This window comes from Neovison vison, chromosome 4 (assembly GCF_020171115.1).
Source record: "Neovison vison isolate M4711 chromosome 4, ASM_NN_V1, whole genome shotgun sequence".
Lineage (NCBI taxonomy): Eukaryota > Metazoa > Chordata > Mammalia > Carnivora > Mustelidae > Neogale > Neogale vison.
Window position 1 is genome coordinate 148789747 of NC_058094.1, and position 21537 is coordinate 148811283.

Consider the following 21537-nt stretch of genomic DNA (forward strand, 5'->3'; position numbering starts at 1 on the left):
AAGTCCTAGATGGCATCTCCTCCAAAATAAAGCTGTTTTCTCTACATCAAAAATCTGTTGTTTAGTTTAACCACTTTCCTGAATTAGGTCTTCTGGTAAACTTGGTGTAGCTTCTAGAATGGTTTGTACTATCATGTTGAGGAGATAGCTTCTTTCTCTAAATCTTAATAAAGAATCTCTGCTATCTTCAAATTTTTGTTGTGCAGCTCCCTTCCCTCCTTCAGCCCACATTAAATTAAAGAGAGTCAGGGTCTTGCTCTGGATTAGGCTTTGGTTTAAGAGAATATTGTGGCTGGTTTGACCTCCTATCCAGACCACTACAATTTTCTCCACATGAGCAATAAGGTTGTTTCGCTTTCTTGTCATTCATGTGTTCACTGGAATAGGACTTCTGATTTCCTTCAAGAACTTATCTTTTGCTTTCACAACTTGGCTAACCATTTGGTGCAAAAGGCCCAGTTTTCCTCCTATCTCCACTTTGGACATGCCTTCCTCACTAAGCTTAATCATTTCTAGCTTTTGATTTAATGTGAGAAGTGTATGACTCTTTAACTTGGACATTTAGAGGTCATCGTGAGGTGGGAGACAAAGGCAGAAGAAAAATTATTAAATTTCCTTACAACTTAACAGCCCATTGACAAGTCCTTGAAACAAGCAGAGTGACATTCCCCTAGGGACTCCTCTGCCTCGATGTTAACACTGTACCAAGGGCAAAAGGCAATCTCATCCCAACCCTCCAGGCTCCTGTAAGTCTCTTAACATATAAAAATTCCTTTGGAAACTTTCTTTATCTCTACTGCCCAAGATACATGTTGGCAATCATCCTCCAAGCATATGACTCACCGATACATATCTGGAGGGTCTCATGACTAAAGTTTTATTTGATGGTAATAAATGATCTTTTCCTAACAATAGCTAGCACCATCAAGGTCCTGGAATCCTTGCTTCCAAAATTCCTTCGAGACTTACCATATCCCTAACCCCCTCCCAACTTGAAAGTAGATCATCAGCCACTCCTCATGACCCCAGGGAATATTTTCTGCCCACAGGTCCTGTCCCCATGCTTTAAAAAAAACATTTTTTTTTTGAACCAAAAAAAAAATCTTGACTGTGGGCTTCCAACCCTAACGTCTTTCCTGCATCTGTGGTAGGGTGAATACTTTGCCTAAGATCAGTATTACTGTGTCTCAGACAATAGGGAGGTCCAAGGAGAAAGAGAGAGATGGAGGAATGGCTGATGGGCAGAGTCCTTAGAACATATCATTTATTGGTTCATCTTGCTGTGTCATATGGTTCCAATTCATGGCACCCAAAATGATTACAATAGTAACATTACAGATCACAGATCATCACAATAAATATAATAATGAGAAAGTGTGAAATGTTGTCAGAATTACCAAAATGGAACAAGAGACACAAAGGGAGCAAACGCTGTCAGAAAGGTGGCCTTGACAGACTTGCTCAAGACAGGGTCAAAGCTTGAGATGCCTACTAACTATAAGCAAAATATACTGCAAAGCACAGTAAAGCAAAGTGCAATAAAACAAGATATGCCTGCATATACATACACTTCTTCAACAGTATTTTTTTTTAAATATTTTATTTATTTATTTGACAGACAGAGATCACAAGCAGGCAGAGAAGCAGGCAGAGAGAGGAGGAAGCAGGCTCCCGGCTGAGCAGAAAGCCCGAGGTGGGGCTCGATTTCAGGAACCTGAGATCATGACCTGAGCCGAAGTCAGAGGCTTTAACCCACCGAGCCACCCAGGCACCCCTACAACAGTATTTTTTTTTTTTTTTTACTTTTTTAAAAATTTTTTATTTTTTATAAACATATATTTTTATCCCCAGGGGTACAAGTCCGTGAATCGCCAGGTCCACACGCCCCACAGCACTCACCAAAGCACACCCCCCACAATGTCTATAACCCCACCCCCCTTCTCCTACCCCCCCTCCCCCCAGCAACCCTCAGTTTGTTTTGTGAGATTAAGAGTCACTTATGATTTGTCTCCCTCCCAGCCCCATCTTGTTTCATTTATTCTTCTCCTACCCCCTTAAGCCCCCATGTTGCACCACCAATTCCTCATATCAGGGAGATCCTATGATAGTTGTCTTTCTCCGCTTGACTTATTTCACTAAGCCTGATACGCTCTAGTTCCATCCATGTTGTCGCAAATGGCAAGATTTCGTTTCTTTTGATGGCTGCATAGTTTTCCATTGTGTATATATACCACATCTTCTTGATCCATTCATCTGTACAACAGTATTTTTTAAATGGAATAAAACATTCAGATCTTCCTTAGAGAGGATAAATAATCTTAGCATATAATACCTTTGTCTTTGGCATTCCACATGTGGGGCTTTTTATGTCAAACCTTCTTCTACTAACTCTAAGCATAATCATCTATTGTTTTCTCCATTGTAAGGCTTTTAATATGTTAAAGTAGAAAAAGGCACCTCTTTTTTGACATCATATTAGCATGTCTTACTTGGCCATTTTTCTTTTTCAAAAAAAGAAAACACCACAATCTACACTGAAAAATATTTTCAATCACATGTATGTGCTAGCTTCTGTTCCAATCTGATGAATTTAGAAAACATGAATGTCTTTCAAATAATTCCTTGGCTTCTGTGTCTCATATATTATTTGCTTTCTGAAGGGTGTTAAAATTAGAGGGCCATTACTGCCCATCTGAAGTAAATAAGGGACTTTTTATTTCTTTCTTTCGTATGACTCTATTTTCTTCTTAATGAGGGTGACAAATGTGGTTTAAAGTAAAAATTGTGCCATTACTAATGAAAAATGTGCTGGCAGCCACAGAACTGGGAATTGCAAAATGTCACAGAGCACTTATTTTCCTGTCGATTTGGTGGAGTGGTGGTTAAGGAAAAAGTTGTAATCAACATAATAACGGGATGGTTAATGTTTTAGCAGAGTGGAATTTTACTTTGATTTACTGAAAAGAAACACATCGGTCAGCAGCCATTTAATTATTATTCATGAAACATAGTTGTTAAACATCAAATTATTTTTCTCCCACATTTCACTGTAAACTAATGAAGATTTTAGAAACAATGTAGATGAATGGAAAAACACACTGTACAAAATGAATGGTAACTAAGATTTAAATAAGAACTTGGAAATGGCAAAAAAAAATTAGAGCATGACTAAATAGCTGTATTAACACTGAACAAATCTGGAGCTGTTTCAATAGATTTGTTATTCACAGATTTGACTAAAGCAGCGCTGACTATGATCGGAAGATTATCGTATGCTTCTGAGCTGGAAGCACAAAATGAGCTATATTTCTTAATAGGATTTTATTATCTGTCTCATTAAAGCTATTGATAATCTAAATTTATTATGTTTGCAACATTTGGGTAGAAAAACACACGATGTTAGTGTGCCCCCGTGTGGCTATAGACTGGTCAGTGAGAATGTCAGAAAAGACCCACAAAGAAAGGAGGCCCTAACTAGTTAGATCATCCATTGAATACTTGCTGCATCTAGGTAGAGGGTAGTGGCTCCTGTTTTTAAAGTTACTCTGAGAGGGTTCACAATTGCTTCTATAGTTCCTATATTTTACTTTTAGTAGTTACTCCTGCTAAGCAGCAAATCTATCTCTGCTTCTGAAGTTGGCATAGGAAAAACACGTTATCTCAACACAGAAGATTTCTTTTCTCTCATGTTTTTATTTTTATTTTTTTAAAGAGATTTTCTTTATTTTCTTTGCCAGGGAGAGACAAAGTAAGAAAGGGAATACAAGCAAGGGGAGTGGGAGAGGGAGAAGCAGGCTTCCTAATGAGCAGGGAGCTGGGCTTGATCCCAGGACCCCAGGATAATGACCAGAGACAAAGGCAGCAGCCTAACCAACTAAGCCACCCAGGTGCCCCAGGTGACCTCTAGTTTTAATTTGATCATTTAACATAGTTTAATTTCCCAGAGAACAGTATTTTATAAATATTGATACTTGTCAATTTTCTGCACATATTAAAATGAGTTACGTATTTTTAAAAGACAAATCAAACCATTTCTGACCCCACCATTTACACCAAAAAGAGGGTAGGGCAAAGTCAAAATCCAAATAATAATAGTAATACTTCACAAACTATTTTACTTCTTTATGGAAAATTCTCTTCACACTGTTAGAGAAAAGCAGGTTAAAGTAGAATGGGAAAAAATGAAAAGGCAAAGCAAAAGATGAAATGATAGTGTTTGTGATCTTAATTTAGTATCTCTTAGCATTGAATATCTCCTACCAAAATGTTGGGGGTTTGTCATATAGATAATTGATTCTTAGCCAGAAAATTTTATTGAATTCTTGAACTCAATGTTTTCCCTTTTTTGGTCCTTGCTATCTTAGGCTCCTTAATGATTTATATTCTGCAAAGAAATTTCCAATTAATTTTTCTTACTATGACATTTTTATTGGATTGTATTTGTCGATAACTCCTTTGTGTTTTTGAAAGTAAAGCCAGAAAAGCTCCAGTCAAGGCTATTTATTGAATAGTGATCATTCCTAAGTGTTTAGAAAGGAAATGTTACAGAAACAGAAAGAAGTGACCCTGAGACAGAACTACCGAAATCCATCTGAGCTACAGATTGGCAAATTGCTTAATTTCGGTTTTCCTAATTTACCTGGTAAAACACCAATTAGCTCTCTTTTCAGGGTAGTTGTAAGTCTCATGTACTGACCTACTATTCTGATCTATGTATCCCCTTCTACCAGGATAGAGAGTGAACAATATTGAGACCTGCTTGAAAAGGATAAATTGTTAAGTGGTACATATATTTTAAAAAAGAAAGGTCATTTTTTCTGCTTGCAAATGACATGATTTGGTTTGTAAGACACCAAATTAACTTTTAAAAAGTAGGCTTGCCCATCAGCATGCAGTCAGACATTTAGAATGGACCATACAGTACTAACATAGAAGCTCAATGTTTCTTTCCTACAAAATCTCCTAATTACTCTTAACTTCCTACTTCTTATTCACAAAACCAAAACGTACTAAATGCCAAGAAACCGAGTTATTTTTCTCTCTTGCAGTCTAAAGTAGTTGTCCCTCAACCATCAGTTGTAGTAATGTTCCATGTCACTGTGGAGTAAGATGTGGGATTGTTGTTCGCACACGGTCCCATTTTCCACTAGGCTGGTATATAAAAAGGTAGATTGTTAAGATCTCCAATTCTAAGGGTAAATTCAGCATGAATGACTTTTTCTCTCAGAAAAATGTAGCAAATAAAATTGCATGTGTTTCTTTTGCATATGGAATTTCCCATCAACAAGTACATGTGTAGTGAACGTTTCATTAGCAACTTACTTATTAGGAGGAATTGACCAATAATGAATAGTCTTTATAGTACAGGCACAGTTACATATCAGTGAAAATAAATGCCTCTCAAAATGTGGCCAATGAAATAATACAGAATACCTTGCATTTGTCATTGTGCTATGATTAGAAATGGATTGCAGTATAAAAATTTTCACCAAGAAACTCACTGTCATTGATATGTACTGCTACAGCATTACCAAAGTGTACATTTTCAGATCCGAGGACATGAAAATCAGTGTCCCAGAGAAACTGAAACCTACCCAGATATAGCTGAGAATATGTAATTTTTTTGTATGAAAGGTTTTTGCTTTAGAACACTAATCTGTTAAAACTAAACACATCACACAGCACCTTTCCTTTTGTATCTTGAAAAGTGTACATGAGCAAGAGTGGAAGAAAAAAACAGATTGATTAGAAAAGCCCACAGTCTTTTAGATTCTCTTTGATTATTATATCTGTAACTGCATCAAACACGAACTTGACATTTTGGGTATCTGTAGCACAGGTCATGTGAGAATAAATTTCCTTATCTTCTTTCTTTAAATTCAGGTCTAGAAACTGGTTTTTGATGTAGTTCCCTGCATCTTCAAATGTATTTGGTCCTTATTAAAAAAAAAAGAAAAGAAAGAAATGTTAATTGCATTTTAAAAGCAATAAAATTAGAAATGTCATTAAGTTTTAGGATTTTACTTTGTGTGCTGCTTTTGATATACTCAGTGTTAAAAAAAAGTCAAGAAAGCAATGATCAGTTATCCAGGATTTATGCGACATTAAATTTGTGCTGGGAACTATGCTTGTCTCAGTGGGGGCTTTACTTGATTAAAATACAATAAAAATACTAACATATATACATAAATGAGCAATGAAGTCTATATATATGACAAAGGCCGTGCATGTATCTGTGTGCATGGGGGTGTGTGAGTTTTCATATGAACTAAAAGAATAGAAATTGTAGATGGATGGAACGAGGTGGTGTTTGAGCTGGATCTTGAGGGGTAGCTAGAAGAGAGAAGGAAGTAGTTTGACTGAATGCCAAAAAGTGGGAGTGAGAATGGTCTGTGTCACTAGACTTGAGGGTAAGGTTCAGGATCAAATGTGGACCTTGGAGTGTCGAGTTGGATGGAAAGGACAGATTTTTGCAGAAGAATTACAGCAGATCAAGTAGAATGGATGGTATAGGTCAGATTATGGACTATGTTGCTGACTGAACAGAGGAGTTGAGATGGCATGTGTAGAACTAGAGAGAGCTGCTCCTGACTGATGCTTTAGTAGAGCTAGATGGAGAGTTGATGGGAAAGGGGTGGGGGAGGGGGACAGTTGGGAATGGTTACCATTATAGCCAGACTCACAATGGATCAACTGGGAAAGGAAGAAATAAAATACAAATGCTAAGAAACACAAGGCAGCTAAAAATGACTTGTGTTGATGGTTTTATAACAGAATATACTTTGAGGGAACCTAACATAGGAGAGGGCAGCAGCTTGAAGATTTTCCATGGAGATAAGATTATTGTTCCTCACTTCATTGTAACTAGGAGAAAAATTCCATGAGGGACCGTCTTTAAAACCATGTAGAGTGGCTAAAATCCAAAACATTAACAGAACACCAAATGCTGCCAAAGATGTGGAGCCACAGGAACTCCAAATGGTACAGCCACTTTGGAAGGTAGTTGGGCAGTTTCTTACAAAGCCAAACAGAGTCTTACCATACACTCTAGCACATGTGCTTCTAGATATCTACACAAAAACATACAGGCACATGGAATCTTGAACATGAATATTTATAGCAGCTTTATTCATAATTGTCAAAAATTGGAAGTAACTGAGCTGTCTTTCAATAGATGAAAGAGTGAAAAAACTGGTTTATGGAATGAAATATTATTCAATAGTAAATAGAAATGGACTATCAACCCATGAAAAGACATGGAGGAAATTTAAATGCATATAGCATTTTATAATGAAAAGAGTCTGTCAGAAAATGCCATATATTGTACGATTATATCTCTATGACATTCTGGAAAGAGTACAACTATAGATGGAATAAAATGATCAGAGGTTGCCACAATTTGGAGGGGAGGGGTAAAGCACTGATTTGTAGTGGAACACAGTTGATTTTTATGGCAGTGAGGCTATATGTTACTGTAATGATGGGGACATGACATGAATTTGCAAAGCACACAGGATTGCATGACACAGAGTGCCCTTAATAAACTATGGACTTTAGTTATAATGTATCAATAACTGTTAGTCAATTGTAAGAAATACACCACCTCAATGTAAAATGTTAATGATAAGAGAAATGGGAAGCTGACTAGAGAGGGAATAGAACTCTCATTTTCCATTCATTTGTCCTGAAAACCAAAAACTGCTCTAAGAAATAAGCCTATTAGTTAAAAGAAAACATACAGAGCTTTACTGAGTCTATATGTAGCTTGTATTATTCAAAATGGAATCATGATTATATTAATCACATGATAAATGTGTTAGCATATAATTAATATTTACAAAGCTAGAAGGAAGATAGAAGCACTAGTTTTAGATTAGCATAAATAGCTACTATGACAGACTGCCATGCTTCTAGAAACATCTGGGCTACCCATAAAGCAAAGTAGTAGAATTAGCTTCTATTTGTGTTTTTTAAAATTTATTTTTATTTTTTTAGAAGATTTTATTTATTTGAGAGAGTGAGCATGCACATGAGTGGGGGGAGGGGCAGTGGGAGAGGGAGAAGCAGGCTCCCCACTGAGCTAGGAGCTGACGTGGGGCTCCATTCCAGGACCCAGAGATCATAACCTGAGCCAAAGGCAGACACTTAACCAAATGAGCCACCCAGGCACCCTATTTGTCATTTAAACATAAGTATTTCCATCTTACACATAATTTCATTAACAGAGATGTAACTATATACCAAAAAAAACAAAAAAACAAAAAAAATCGATCTCTGAAGGAAAAAAAAAAAAACAAACTACTGACAGAACCTGATATTTATAGTCATTAACAGGATTAGCACTAAAATTCTAGGTCCTAGGAAAACTGGCAAATGAAAACTGGAAAGAGAAAATGTCACTATTCTTCTGAGATCAGACGAGATCGGGCGCGTTCAGGGTGGTATGGCCGTAGACAAATGTCACTATTCTTAAAAATCATTGAGACCGTCCCTCAGGAAACTTAATTCAGACTTTGAAAAACAACTGCATTTTTAAAGTTTCATTAGGAAGTACGTAAAAAAATGCCAGTTTGGTGGGGGCATCTGGGGACACAGTCAGCTGGGTGTCTGACTCTTGGTTTCAGCTCAGGTCATGATCTCAGAGTCTTGAGACGATGCCTCGTGTCAGGCTTTCCACTCAGTGCAGAGTCCGCTTAAGACTCCGCCTCTCCAGCACTGTACTCTTTCTCTCTCTCTCGAATAAAATAAATCTTAAAAAAAAAATGCCAGTTTGAAATATATTATTTATGATGTTTAAGTTAATATAGTTTGCAGTGTTTAATACATAGAGCAGCAGCGCTGGCTCACCTAATCTCCCATTTATTCCTTAGAGCTTTGCTTTAATGCCAACAGTGTTGAGAGGGTTTCCTATTTCACTGTAAGATTTCTTCCAGTTTGGATCATACACGTGACTCAAGCAATTATCATAAGCCTCAACTTGATAAATGTTACCTTTCAAGATGAAGATAGGAAAATATAGGTGTATATAAGAATTTATATGGAATTAAAGTATCTTACCAGTGTATTCTGGAAAGCAGATACTAAGATGCACTTTGGTTACTTTTTCCTGAAAGAGATCTTTTTTATTGAGAAACAGGACAATGGAGGTGGTTGCAAAGTACTTGTGATTACAGATACTGTTGAACAGGTGAAGGCTTTCATGCATTCTGTTCTGTTAGGTATAAAGGTGAGAATGTGTAGCATTATTATTTGCAAAATATTAACATCGGGCATTAAAAAACAAGACTTGAGGAGTAACATCTATGTTTGGAAGATCTTCCCCTGGTTGGGCAATATGGTAGTAATGTTGAGAAGCACATATGCTTGGGGTTTGTTTGTTTGTTTGTTTGTTTTACCCTGGCTTTATTTTCCTTTGGGACTCACCACTTCCCCGTCTTCCACTAGGACCATGTCGTAGGCACTGAGCGCAGCACAAAATATAATACATGTAACGCCTTCAAAGCAGTGAATCCATTTCTTTCTCTCAGATCTCTGTCCTCCTACATCAAACATTCTTTAAAAAAAATGAAAACAGGATAACAAGTCTTAGAAATACCCACCAAAAGTTACATTAATGTTAACTTTTAGAACTATAAATGAACACTCTTAAATCTTCAAAAGATAATCTTCTGATTTTTATTTATTATAAAATATTTTATTTGGCCAATTTACAGCTCAAGGACTACAGAAAAAGAGTTCGTCTTTTTTTTTTTTTCTTTTTTCTTTTTTGGTATTCATGCAAGCTAGAGAAAAATCACATACTGACTTTGAGGGACTGGGCAATTTTTAGCAATTGATAGTTTTAGTAAGAAATTTACTAGACTCGAGAGATTTTTGGCCAAAGTCTATTAATAGTGTGGACGTGTTGTGTCACTATGTTTTACACCTAAAACTAATAGAACACTGCATATTAATTGTACCAGAACTAAAATTAAAAAAAAGTCTATGAATAGTCTTAAATGAACAGAACCTACAAAAAGATTGGAAGCTAACATAGTTCTGATACTCTGATTCTTGCTTCTTCTCTTAGTTCTTCCTACATTCATTCATTCATTCAATTATGTTTTCATTTTCTGTGTGGGGCTCTGTGTTAGCCCTATCAACAGAAAGATGAAAAGATATGGTCACTACCTTCAAAGAGCCTGCTGTCTTGGAGAGAGAAATCCAATATGTTATAGGATTATATGATAAATAATCTTTTATCTTAAAAGATTATATTTATTTGAGAGAGAGAAACTGAGGGGAGGGGCAGAGGGAGAGGCAATCTCAAGCAGACTCCTTGCCAAGCATAGAGCCCAACAGGGGTTTGATCCCATGACCCTGAGTTCATAACCCCAGCTGAAATCATCTGTCGGACACTTCACTGACTGACCCACCCAGATGTTTGGTACTATATAATAAATAGAGTAATCCACAAGGTAAAATGTGAGCTCAGAGGAATACATAAGTCAGCCTGAGTCATCTTAGAACTGACTCAGAAGAGGTTTTGAAAATGTGTTAGTATATTGTAAAAGTGTTAGTATTTTGATTAAAGTCACCCTCATGGACCTAGGAACTCAGTAAAGAAACTAGGAGTATTCTTAACACCTTCCTTTCCCTTCCCTCACTTTCCTTACCCTCCACATAATACCCATGCAAAATGCAGTTCCCAATTCATGCACTTCTCTCTAAGGCCCCTTCTCTTGTACAAGCCACCGACATTTCTCAGCACAGCCACGGCCCGAGTTCTGTGACTTTCCTTGGGCTTGTCAGCCATCAAATGACCCTTGAGGCTCTGGCAATTTTGGTTCCTGCTTCTTTTCCCACTTTAGTTCATACTACTTTCCTCTTTCATATAATCTGATCATAAGGCTACTCTTCAAGCTCTTAATCCTAACTTTTTGCAGCTTCAGGACTTTGGCACAACGTGTCTCCTTCCCAGGTGACACGACTCCTTTCTTCATGACATGACCCTGCCTCATTCTCACCTCGCAGGTCTTACAGTCAGCGTCTGTCACAGTGTCCACAAGGAAGGTGCCTTGAACCTATGTGAATTGTGTCTCTCCCCATCTCCATTTACTTTCTCTCACATCACTTTCTTTCTGAGAAAGGATTGCTTTATAGGACGGTGTTAATAGGATGGGGTTGGGACGGTGGGGGGGGCAGAAGGTATCAAGTTCATGAGCCAGTCATCAAGAAATGAAGAACATGGCATGTCTGGGGTAAGCACATAATGTATATTTTCAGGAATATGAAAACTTAAGTAAAACCATTGCGATAAATGGCCTAATTATTCATTTATTCAAAGAATATTTGTTGATCATGCCAAGCATTAGAGATTCAACCTCAAGAAGCTTCTAGTCTACGTGGTGGCAGTGTTGGTGATGGGGCTTGTTGTGTGGTGTTTGTGAACAGACTTAGGATAGAGACATGCAAGGAGTGTAGGGATGGGTCATAATTTGAACTAAACTAACTGGAAGCTGCTAATTAAAAGCTTAAGGAGTTGAGGGACTGAGCCAAGTGAATGTCTAGGAAAACGTTTCAGGGAGAGACAGCAGAAGAAACAGCAAGAGCAAAGGATTTGAGTAGGTGGGAGGAAACCTGGCATGTTAGCTCTGAAATAGATTAACTAAATCTTTTGTATTACACGAGAAGATGACATTTATATAGCCATCAGTGGGGGAATTATGGGAGATTTGGGGGCAGAGAATTAACATTGTTTATTTGCTTGTTGTTATGTTAGGTCACTTTGATCAGAGTCCAGAGATAGATTTGATAAGAGACTAGAAGCAGAAAAAGAAATTATGGGGCTTTCATAATAGTTTAACCACAACATGTTAATTACCGAGAAACATCCAGGCTGTACAGAGATTTCAAAGGCATTAACTGTACCTGGGATAATAAATTCCAATTAGTTGACTTGGTGAAGATAATCAAAAGTAGAATACATCGTAGAGTCCATTCTACTACTTTCTATTTGATGTGTGAACCACGTAGAGAACAGACATATAGAACTGAATTCCTCAAATTTGTATGTGTATACACATACATACACACACACACACACACACACACACACACATGCACCCCGATGCAAAATTGAAAAAGGAAATGCTAACAATACTCAAGATAATGTTGAAGAGTTCAGTAGTTAGGTGCTTTGGAAATTTAAATCCAGTATCAACAAACACTATTATAGGTACTGCTAATGCCAAATCCTTTGCAGTTTCAGACTTCTAATATAAATGAAGGAAGAAGACAGAATTTTGCATTTAAGGTTATATTATGTATAATTTTGAACTTAAGGTTATATTATATATAAACCATTTAATTTTTGAAAATGAGTTAAGACTCTTATGGAAACAAAGATAATTAATATGCAGTCAAACCTTTAAATTTTAGTCAAATATTTCGTTGCTCTATAAAAGTAATCTTAGTATTTTATAGTATTTTATTTTTAGTATTTTTTTCAGACTTTGAAAAATCATTTTATCTATAGCTTGGTTGAAATTATAAAATGTAGTCCAAATGGAAATAGTTTAGATTATGACTTTTATTAACTCCATGAGTTCCCACCAATTATAATGTCTTAATCTTAATTTAACACACCCAGTGAAAGTTTATTTGCCAAGCATGTGAGTAAGCTACAACAATCGACTCAAATTTTAAACTATAAACTCATAAGGCAAGTACAATTGTGATTTTTGTTTTTAATAAAGCCACTTGCCCAAGGTGTATTAATTCAAGTAATAATTGTGGAGGCTGTTATGTACCAAGAGGCATGATAGGTGCTGTGGGTATGATCATGAAGCTTTGTTATGAGCTCATCAAGTATAACTTCATTTACTTGGGCCAGAGGTCCTCAGTTAATACCTAGTGTCCACAGTTAGCTTGAAAACTCTTAAACTCTCATCAGTGGGCTGGAATTACCTTTGCTGTAGAGTCTGTCCTTCTTCTAGTTCAGACAGTAGTTCTATGTGTTGTCAAACTGGGCAAAAATGTAAAACTCCCCTTCCCAGGTATTCCATGATTTTAATGGTGATAGTATAGACTGTCAGAATTCTAGGTGTTGTGTATATTCCCCATTTGGTCATAGACAGATATATGATGGATCATTTGTTGGCAAAGGAATGTGATACTGTGATCAAACAAAGATATATTAACTTGTAGATTTTGGTGTGTTGAAGATTGAATATGCATCCTTTGGTTTAAACTCCTGGTAAGCTTTTGAACTAAAACCACCCATTGTATCTCCACCCACTAGATTTGAACATGTAAGTATCTCCTTAATTCTTGTTTCCTCTTTCATCCTAGTCCTCTCTTCAAGGTCTGCTTCCATCGTGGGCATCCCACAATGGAGAACTAACTAATCACAAATGAGGACACAAGTTGCTGGATGAATAGAATGAGTGCTAAGAGAACTCAAAATTCAATTTCCACAGTAGAAATGCTATTGCTATAGGAACCAAACTCCAGGACACCTTGGTTAAGTTTTCTCCATGGGATAGATAGGACTTGGGCTTGTCTAACTAGCTTTTCTTTTTGAGCCTCTTTTCCTCTGCTCTTATGGCTTACTAAGTAAGCTATTTCCATCCATCTGATGATTTCTTTTTTTAATTACTTTTATATTTTCAATTAGATTATATTCAAAATTTATAAATCTGAAGATGTTCTATTAGGAGAATATTCCTTTCTCATATTCCTGGCACAGTGATCAAATTTTTATCTCAAAGAAGATAATCTTATTGTGCTCATGTCAATAGTTTTAAATCAGAAAAAAAAATTGCAGGGAGTCCCTTGCAATGAAAACAATAATAATTATCAAGATATGGGTATTACCAATTTATGAACTCTGAGGGGAATTTAAACTCACCAGGAAAAGGGAAAAACAGAAACTTCATGTGGTTTCCATGTTTTTCTTTTCTACAATGTAATCTCAAACGGCTTTCCCAAGAAAGAGAATGTTTGGAAAATCTTTGAGATGAAATTCAGAGCAAGCCTAGCAATCTCGCTGGCTCTCTCCTGGCTTTCTCTGATCATTCAGCTTCTTCACAGCCTACTGTTGACATTAACATCCTTGCGTAAGGGTATCTATTCTCCTCTTCAGATAAATATATACATTAAGTGAGGGGCACAATGTGTAATATAACCCTTAGCCCACTGTTCTTTTAATTTATCATGCAGCCTTCAGTAAACATGTTTCAATAGGCATAGCTTTCTCCTGAGGAAGGAAAGACAAAGATTTGTTCTCTGAGGGTCTTGTCATATTGATAAAATGGCTTTTCAAAGTCTTAGATAGCATGTTAGTTACCTTCTCATTTTATGACTCACTTAATAAACAGTGATGTGTATCTATGTGCGTGTGCTCAGGTTGAAGTTAGAGACAAAGGCCCAGGGAGCATAGAACATTGCTCTAATGCTATTCGCCATAACAGAATTGAAATGTCCATTAGCAAATCAGACCAACACCTTATTGTATAAGTTCTGCTCTTATACTCAGTCTACTGGATATTATGTTAGCTCTAAGAAGTTACGTGTTGTTTTGCTGCTATTGTAGTAATTTCTTTTCACACATCCCTCTTCACTTTGACCTCTTCCTCTAAATTTTAATTTTGGGTTTATTTTAGAGGTATAAAGTATTAAAACCTAGAAACATTTTAGAGATTTCCAAAGTAGAAGTCTTTTCTAACATATTTCATTGAATCGATGTTCTCTGATCTAAAAAATATATGTAAGAATGTATATGAATATACATGAAAATGAATACATGTATATTCCATCATGACCAATTTGTGAAAAACAAATGGAGAAATCAGAGAAAAACATGCTTTTTCACTAAGTGACATTTGGATTGGTCAGATCTACAGGGACAATTAATGAAGTAAACATATGCGTGATATAGATTGAATACCCTTGATTCCTTGAGTAGTAAAAGTAACCAGCGCATTAATGATATTGAATGAAATGTGCAATTCTCGTTTGGGTGAAGAAGTTTTATTTTACTTATTTGTTTGGTTATATATATTTCCTTATTAAGTCTGATAGTTCAGTTAGAATTGTTTGAAAAAAAAAAAAGTTTTTAAATGCCCAAGTTGTACCAGACAGCTAAAAATCCACAGGCAAGGCTTCAAGTGACAGCTGAACATTGATTATTTGTTAAACTATCCATGGCATTAATAGAGGGCAAGGTATCAGGGTTTTATGGCTTTATAGTCAGCATTTGAGTTATGTAGTCAATTTTAAACAATTGGGAAAGTTGTTGAGTTTTATGGTCTTATGTCAAACAGTCTAGCAGCTGGGTAGACAATCAGACTTACTCCTAAGCTGACTTATACCCCCACAATAAAGGAAACCAATGCACATGATCAATTTAAAATTCAAGAAAATTATAATTTATGTTATATTAGATCTACTCGAACATTGTTGGAAATAGTTATGTTGAATTTACAAAACCTAAAGCTTCACATTACAATAGTTGCTGACTTCTCTTTGACTTCCTCATAGCTTTATGTCTTTATAATTCTCTTGTTTAATTGTGGAACAATTAGGAAGTGACTTTTCTATAATTGTTTGATAAAGCCTTATAAATCTTTAAGTTCTTTGTCCTAAGGAATTATTTTATAACAAATAAAAGAGCTCACACTTGTATTTTCCATTTACTAGTACTTTAACATGTAAGAAGATAATTTCTTTTATGTTTGGCAGTTGGAGTTCTGGTTTGATAAGAACACTAAGGTAATTTCCATTAAATTAGGTGATACAGGAAGATGATATAGTATATTGGCAGAGAGAATTTTTCATTTTGATGTTCCTATTTAAAATTCTAGAGTTCTCTAATTTAATATGCAAATTAAATCTTTAGTTTTAAATAATCATAGGATGATGTATGCTATGTGAATACAAATCAATGCTAATGCAATATATTTTAATATCTTAGGCACTTACTGAAATGAAGTTGGAAGGTATCTTATTTTTGTACTTTCTATTTTGAAATACTACCAAATTTTATACTACAAAATCCTGTGCACTTATAGATAATCCTATTTAGCCCTTCAAAAAAAAAAGTGATTTAACTGTGGGAATTTATTAAGGGATTAATAAATCTCAGTTGCTGTGACTGAACTTAAAAATGTAAGTAAGTGGTTTTAAATAGTTCCTTAAGAAAGAAGAGTTGCCTTTTTTATATTTTGTAGCAAAATTTAAATATTTTCCAAATTCCATTGTTTAAATACTTGTGTTTAGAGAAAATCTCTGCATTTGAGTGAGTAATTAATATTCTCCATTCCTTATAGAAGATGCCTTTTAAATAACAAATCCTCTTGAGCAGGAGGAAAAACAATACCTATTCAAACAAAAGAGCTAAAAACCTATCTTTTTTTTTTTTTTTTAAGATTTTATTCATTTATATGAGAGAGAGAGCACAAGTGGAATATGGGGCAAAGGGAGGGGCAGGCTCCCCACTGAGCAGGGAGCCTGATGTGGGGCTAGATCCTGAGATCCAGGATCATGACCTGAGCCAAAGGCAGATGCTTAACCAACTCAGCCACCCAGGTGCCCCAAGAGTTAAAAACCTGTCTTAAGAATGGCAAAGAGGTCACCGTTGGGTAGCATAGAAAATGTTATGGCAAAAGAAGTCCTAACTTGACTTTACAATCCAGTTCCCAAATACCTTCCATTTCAGCCTTGATGCTGTCAATAGTGAATTAGAAGACCTTTCCTATTCCTTCGTAAGGGCCAGTGAGATATGAAAGTAGCATAGGCAATCCCCTGCCTGTAGGACTCAGTGCCTCACAAACCACAGAAGGACAGAAAAATGATGATGGACCAATGGGGGTTTAGAAGTATAATCTGATGAGACATATTATGAGGTTACATATCTTTAAAATAAGGTTTTATTTTTTTAAAAACTAATGCAAATGCTGTTACGCTCAGAATATAATTTTTTTAAATTTTATTAATATTATTTGGTACTGAGAGAAATAGATGTTCCAGAAAATGAACGCGACTATCTGAGGTTTGGGATGCTCACTGGCAGTCATCATGTCCCTTGGTTTCAGAAGCACAGATACCCAAAGGTACCAGAGCCTGCCAACTCCTAGACAGCTCCCCAACAGACTGTTTTATTCCCTGTTCCCTCTTCTCTCTCAAGGGAATTACGAAGGACCAAAAACATTGGAAGGAACACTTATTCTATGGAAGAAAGAATGGTTTCTGCCAGTTTACCTCGTGGCCCACAGAGATACTCAGTGTAAGAAGTGTGGTCTTGGAAGTTAGAAAGATGTGTTCTAACCTACATAGTGCCTCTATGTATGATCTTGGGGAAATCTTTCACCTCATTTGAGCCTCCATTTTGGGGCTCTTTGTCCAACATAAGAGCAGCAATGCTCGGTTCAATGTGTTTCAAAGAATGTGTACAACTAGGGCCCATACAGTATTTGGCCTAGCATGTTTATTCATCTGGCAAAAATCAACTGTAAGCCTACTCTGTGCTAGCCACCATGATAATCACAGGAGATGGTACTGTAGAGACATGGCTCCTACCCTCCGGGAGCTCGGAGCATTTAAGACAGAAACAGAAACAAACAAAGAAGTCAATTTCATACATTAGTAAGGGTTTTGTTTTTGTTTTTGGAACAAAATAGCATGATATTTCAATCTTGTAAAGGCATTGCCTCACATTGGTATGAGAAGTGAGAGCTCTTTGTGTTTCTTCCCAGTATTACATTTAGTGACTTCTCATTGCTAGGTTGCAGTTAGCCATTGTGTTACAGTATTTTTATACCAAGGGGATCTTCAGGGACTGCATGTTAGGCCTTCCTTCTCCCCCTGTCCCAGAGAGCCGACTGATAGGCTTACCAGGACACTATTAGGCATAATAGTGACAAGTATACACAGGGATGGTAGACAGAATGATCAAGGTTCCATGAGGAGATGGCAACTCATTTTGGAACTTAATGATAAGAAGGAGACAGTCTTTGCAGAGATCTAGTATCAGAGAGAGCATTTTAGGCAAAAAGAACAGCAAGTGCAAAGGCCCTAAGGTTTAGAACGTTCAAGGAAGAGATATATACAGCAGATAATTTATGATAGTGACTATTTCTGAGAAGATACCAAATTGGTGTTGCATAGGCTGACTGGAGTTGTCAACTTCTAGGTATTCAGTACATGATATTAATTTTCATAACTGGTCCATGATCCTGTTTAAACTCCAGAAAATTCTATTAGTTTGTGTAATGCTTTGGCAGGCTTAGGAGGGGCAGAGGAGCTAAGCAATTGGACTTGGATTCCTATAGGAAAACCTTAGAAACTGGATCAAAAACCAGGAGTGTGGAGAAGGTTGTTGCCAAAGAGGAATTGCACGATGGCCATGACAGGACCGAAGACAAACTGCTTACATTTGCCAGGAGTAGATGTTGATCCAAATCTTAGCAGTTCCTTTATCCTGGTTTGATCTTTGCCTCATCTGTCAGAAAATTAACTATTTGTGGACTTGAAATTCAGGTGTAAATTTTGAAGAGCTTTCTGTGATATTAACTTGAAAATACCCTGGCTATCTATGTAACATCTAGTCTAAGCAGATAGTCTGATTCGGCAATGTTAATAATTTAAAAAAAATTTTTTTTTAAAGCTTTTATCCCACTGAAGTAAGTTTTGCTTCACAAATGGATGCAGATAATCCATGTCACTTTTGTTTCATTTTTCCACTTTAAAAAAATATTCCCCATTTGCATACATGAATGAGTTTATTGCATTTTTAATTATTTTTTTCATTTTATTAAGTGGTACATCTGGAGCCAGGTTTTAATGTTTAATAGTCCATCTTATCCACAATCCACAGGGAGAGGTACTTAAGTCTCATGACATTTTATAATAATACAGTTTGGATTTCCATTTCTTGGTATAGTAAATGAGTGGTTTTGCATTTCTAGAAAGGTCTTGGTAATGTGACAGCAATAAAATTAGTGGACTCATTTTCATACCCAAACCATACTTATAAAATATGTCTAGTTACTTCAGTAAATAGCATCACATTCAAATACTTCTCTCAGTCATTTGCATTTTTTAAATTAAGGATATGAATAAGAATATTTCAGGCAAATGGGAGATTGGAGGGCAAAGGACATCATATCTGTGGCACCTGTTCCTTAAATTTTATTAAAATATAATTTCTTTCTCTCCTTCTCTCTCTCTCTCTCTCTCATTTTCAAAGCAGGATATCAGTTTCAAGAGGAAAATGAAATCGAGCTCCCACCTAGTCAAGACAAGGCATTTTTCTTTGAGGAGGATATGGGGCTTAGGATGGGGGATAGGGTGTAAGGCCATAGGAGAGCAGTAAGAGAAAATGGTACTGAGAGTGAACAAAGCTTGGGAAGAATGCCCAAGCATTCTTCCTAAGCCCAAGCTCAGAAACAGGTTAGACCTTTCTCTGTGAAAAAATATTGACTACTTTTGTAGATGGTTAGAAAAGACATAGTGCATACCTGAAATGCAAATCTTTAAAGGAGAATTGAGTTTCAATGATTCCAGTTGTTTTGACTCGAGAATGTAGCACATCTTGCTCATTCGGGACATATCCAGGAGCTGTGATTCTGTCGACGTCATTAAGATAGCTAATAAAACAACAAAAATAGCATATATTTTTTAAATTTATGTTTGAAGAGACCAGGATTCGGTACCAATAAAATTTTACTACAGGGTCCATTAAAATTATGAAGCTCCAGGCTGGTGCTTTTAAAATTGTGCTCATCAGAGCTTGGTGGCCGGATGCGGCAGGGCTAAGAGTGGTGCACAGCTGACCCATGGAGGTCTCTATAATTATAAAGTCTGCTAGACCAGTACTGCCTTAGCCTGTGTTTTATGAGGTATTAGTAACAGAACTGGCGATGTATGGATATATTTCAGAGAAAAGTTCTATTTTCAGGTTTTTATCAGCCTCCCCCAAAATGCTATCTTGTCACGCTAGGCACTAGATTATCTTAAAAATGCTATAGTTTGAATTTAGGTACTTTGAATTTTAAGACAGGAATTGGTTGCAATAATGTTGTTCTCCACAGATTGTCTAGCTTAGGACTCTGGACCATTTGTTTTAAGTGCCATGATTATATGCAGTTAGTGCAATTAAAAAAACCAAAAAAACAAAACAAAACAAAAACACCTTTGATTTTCTTGCTGGTTCATAGTGGAACTGACTCATGACATCGGTGACCCACCCAAGGGACAGAAGGCTGAGCTTAGACATTGCATTCACTCCTTCTTCCACCGGTGTGTCAGTGGCTTTACTCTTTCCTGGAGGACATATTTAAAAATCCTACCACTCCCAAGCCTAATACTGTCCTTTTTTGGGCCACAGAATCTAGGCGCACTGAAAAGGAGGAACAGGTCTGAGTACATCCTGTGCTTTCTTAGAGTCTGTTAGATGAGAGGGGAGGAATTGCTCTTTGGCTCTGTTTTTGAAACCAGATCATGTCTTTAAAAGCATTTAATTGCTTTCAAAACAGTTGACAACCACTATTCTAGACTTTCAATACCAGGGCTTTAGTAGCTTAGCAATATGGCTATTTCTGTGAATATGCTAAATAGAGACAGTCAAAGTCTGGTAAGGTTTTTATGACGAAACTGGCCATTCTATTAAACGAAGTTTACATATGCAGCTTAACAGGAAGGTCATGATGGGCGAACATCCATCCAGACAGAATTCGAGGGGTAGAATCTAGCTAAATATTACTCATTATTCAGAAGTTGAATTTTTCAGGGACTCAGTTGAAGAGTTGGTATGCATTAGCACCTCACACAATGCCTTAAACAGCACAACTATGTTATCATTTTTTAAAAAAGTAAATTCAACAGCAATGTGGATAATTTATTCTCTGAGGATCTTTCTGCTTTTGAGCAGAAACAAACGGACTGAATGCCCCAAAGGGGTTTTGGCCGGATGACAAAGGGGCAATCACAGTTCAGAAACATATGTATGTGTGATGTGAAAATTTCTCACCATGCTTTATTCCAAAAAAGCTGAATTTTTCTTAAAAGCAAGAGACATATCAAGATACAGATATATCAGAAGAAAGTATTGGAAGATTTTTCCAGTTTATCTCTTTTTTATTTTGTGAAGCCCCATCCTTTGTGAATTCCGTATTAACTAAGTCTGCACGTAGTTAATACAAAGTGTTAGTCGCTTCAAAGCAAACATGTCAACATAGCAGTTAAACTCATTTTAATGATAGCTAAATGAATACTTTGGTAAAGACACATTTAATGTACTTTTATTTGCATGTACAAATGATTTCAAGCAAAGCAGAAGCATTAGCAGAGGGACAAATTTGCATTTAAGATGACTGCTTTTAATAAATAAAAGATTTGAGTGCTCAGGCCTGTGGTCTAGAATTGAAACCAGAAGAGCAACATACATATGGCTCAAATCACCTTAAAAAAAAAATCTTTTTCTAATCATGCAAAAACAGTATTTTTTTTTTCTGGTAAAATCTTTGCTAAATCTTAACACTGACAGAATTTAAATAG

At 36.4% G+C, this 21537-nt stretch overlaps 1 protein-coding gene across 1 annotated transcript in view; it reads right to left on the reverse strand.

The window, feature by feature from the left end:
• Nucleotides 1-5745: 5745 nt before the first annotated feature.
• Nucleotides 5746-21537, reverse strand: part of GNAT3 (G protein subunit alpha transducin 3) — a 55164-nt gene continuing 39372 nt past the window's right edge. The window contains exons 5-8 of the mRNA XM_044245901.1: nt 19500-19628; nt 9424-9553; nt 9058-9211; nt 5746-5936 (exon numbers count right to left, since the gene is read on the reverse strand). Coding sequence (XP_044101836.1) covers nt 5746-5936; nt 9058-9211; nt 9424-9553; nt 19500-19628 — 604 coding nt within the window. The remainder of the gene's footprint in view (nt 5937-9057; nt 9212-9423; nt 9554-19499; nt 19629-21537) is intronic.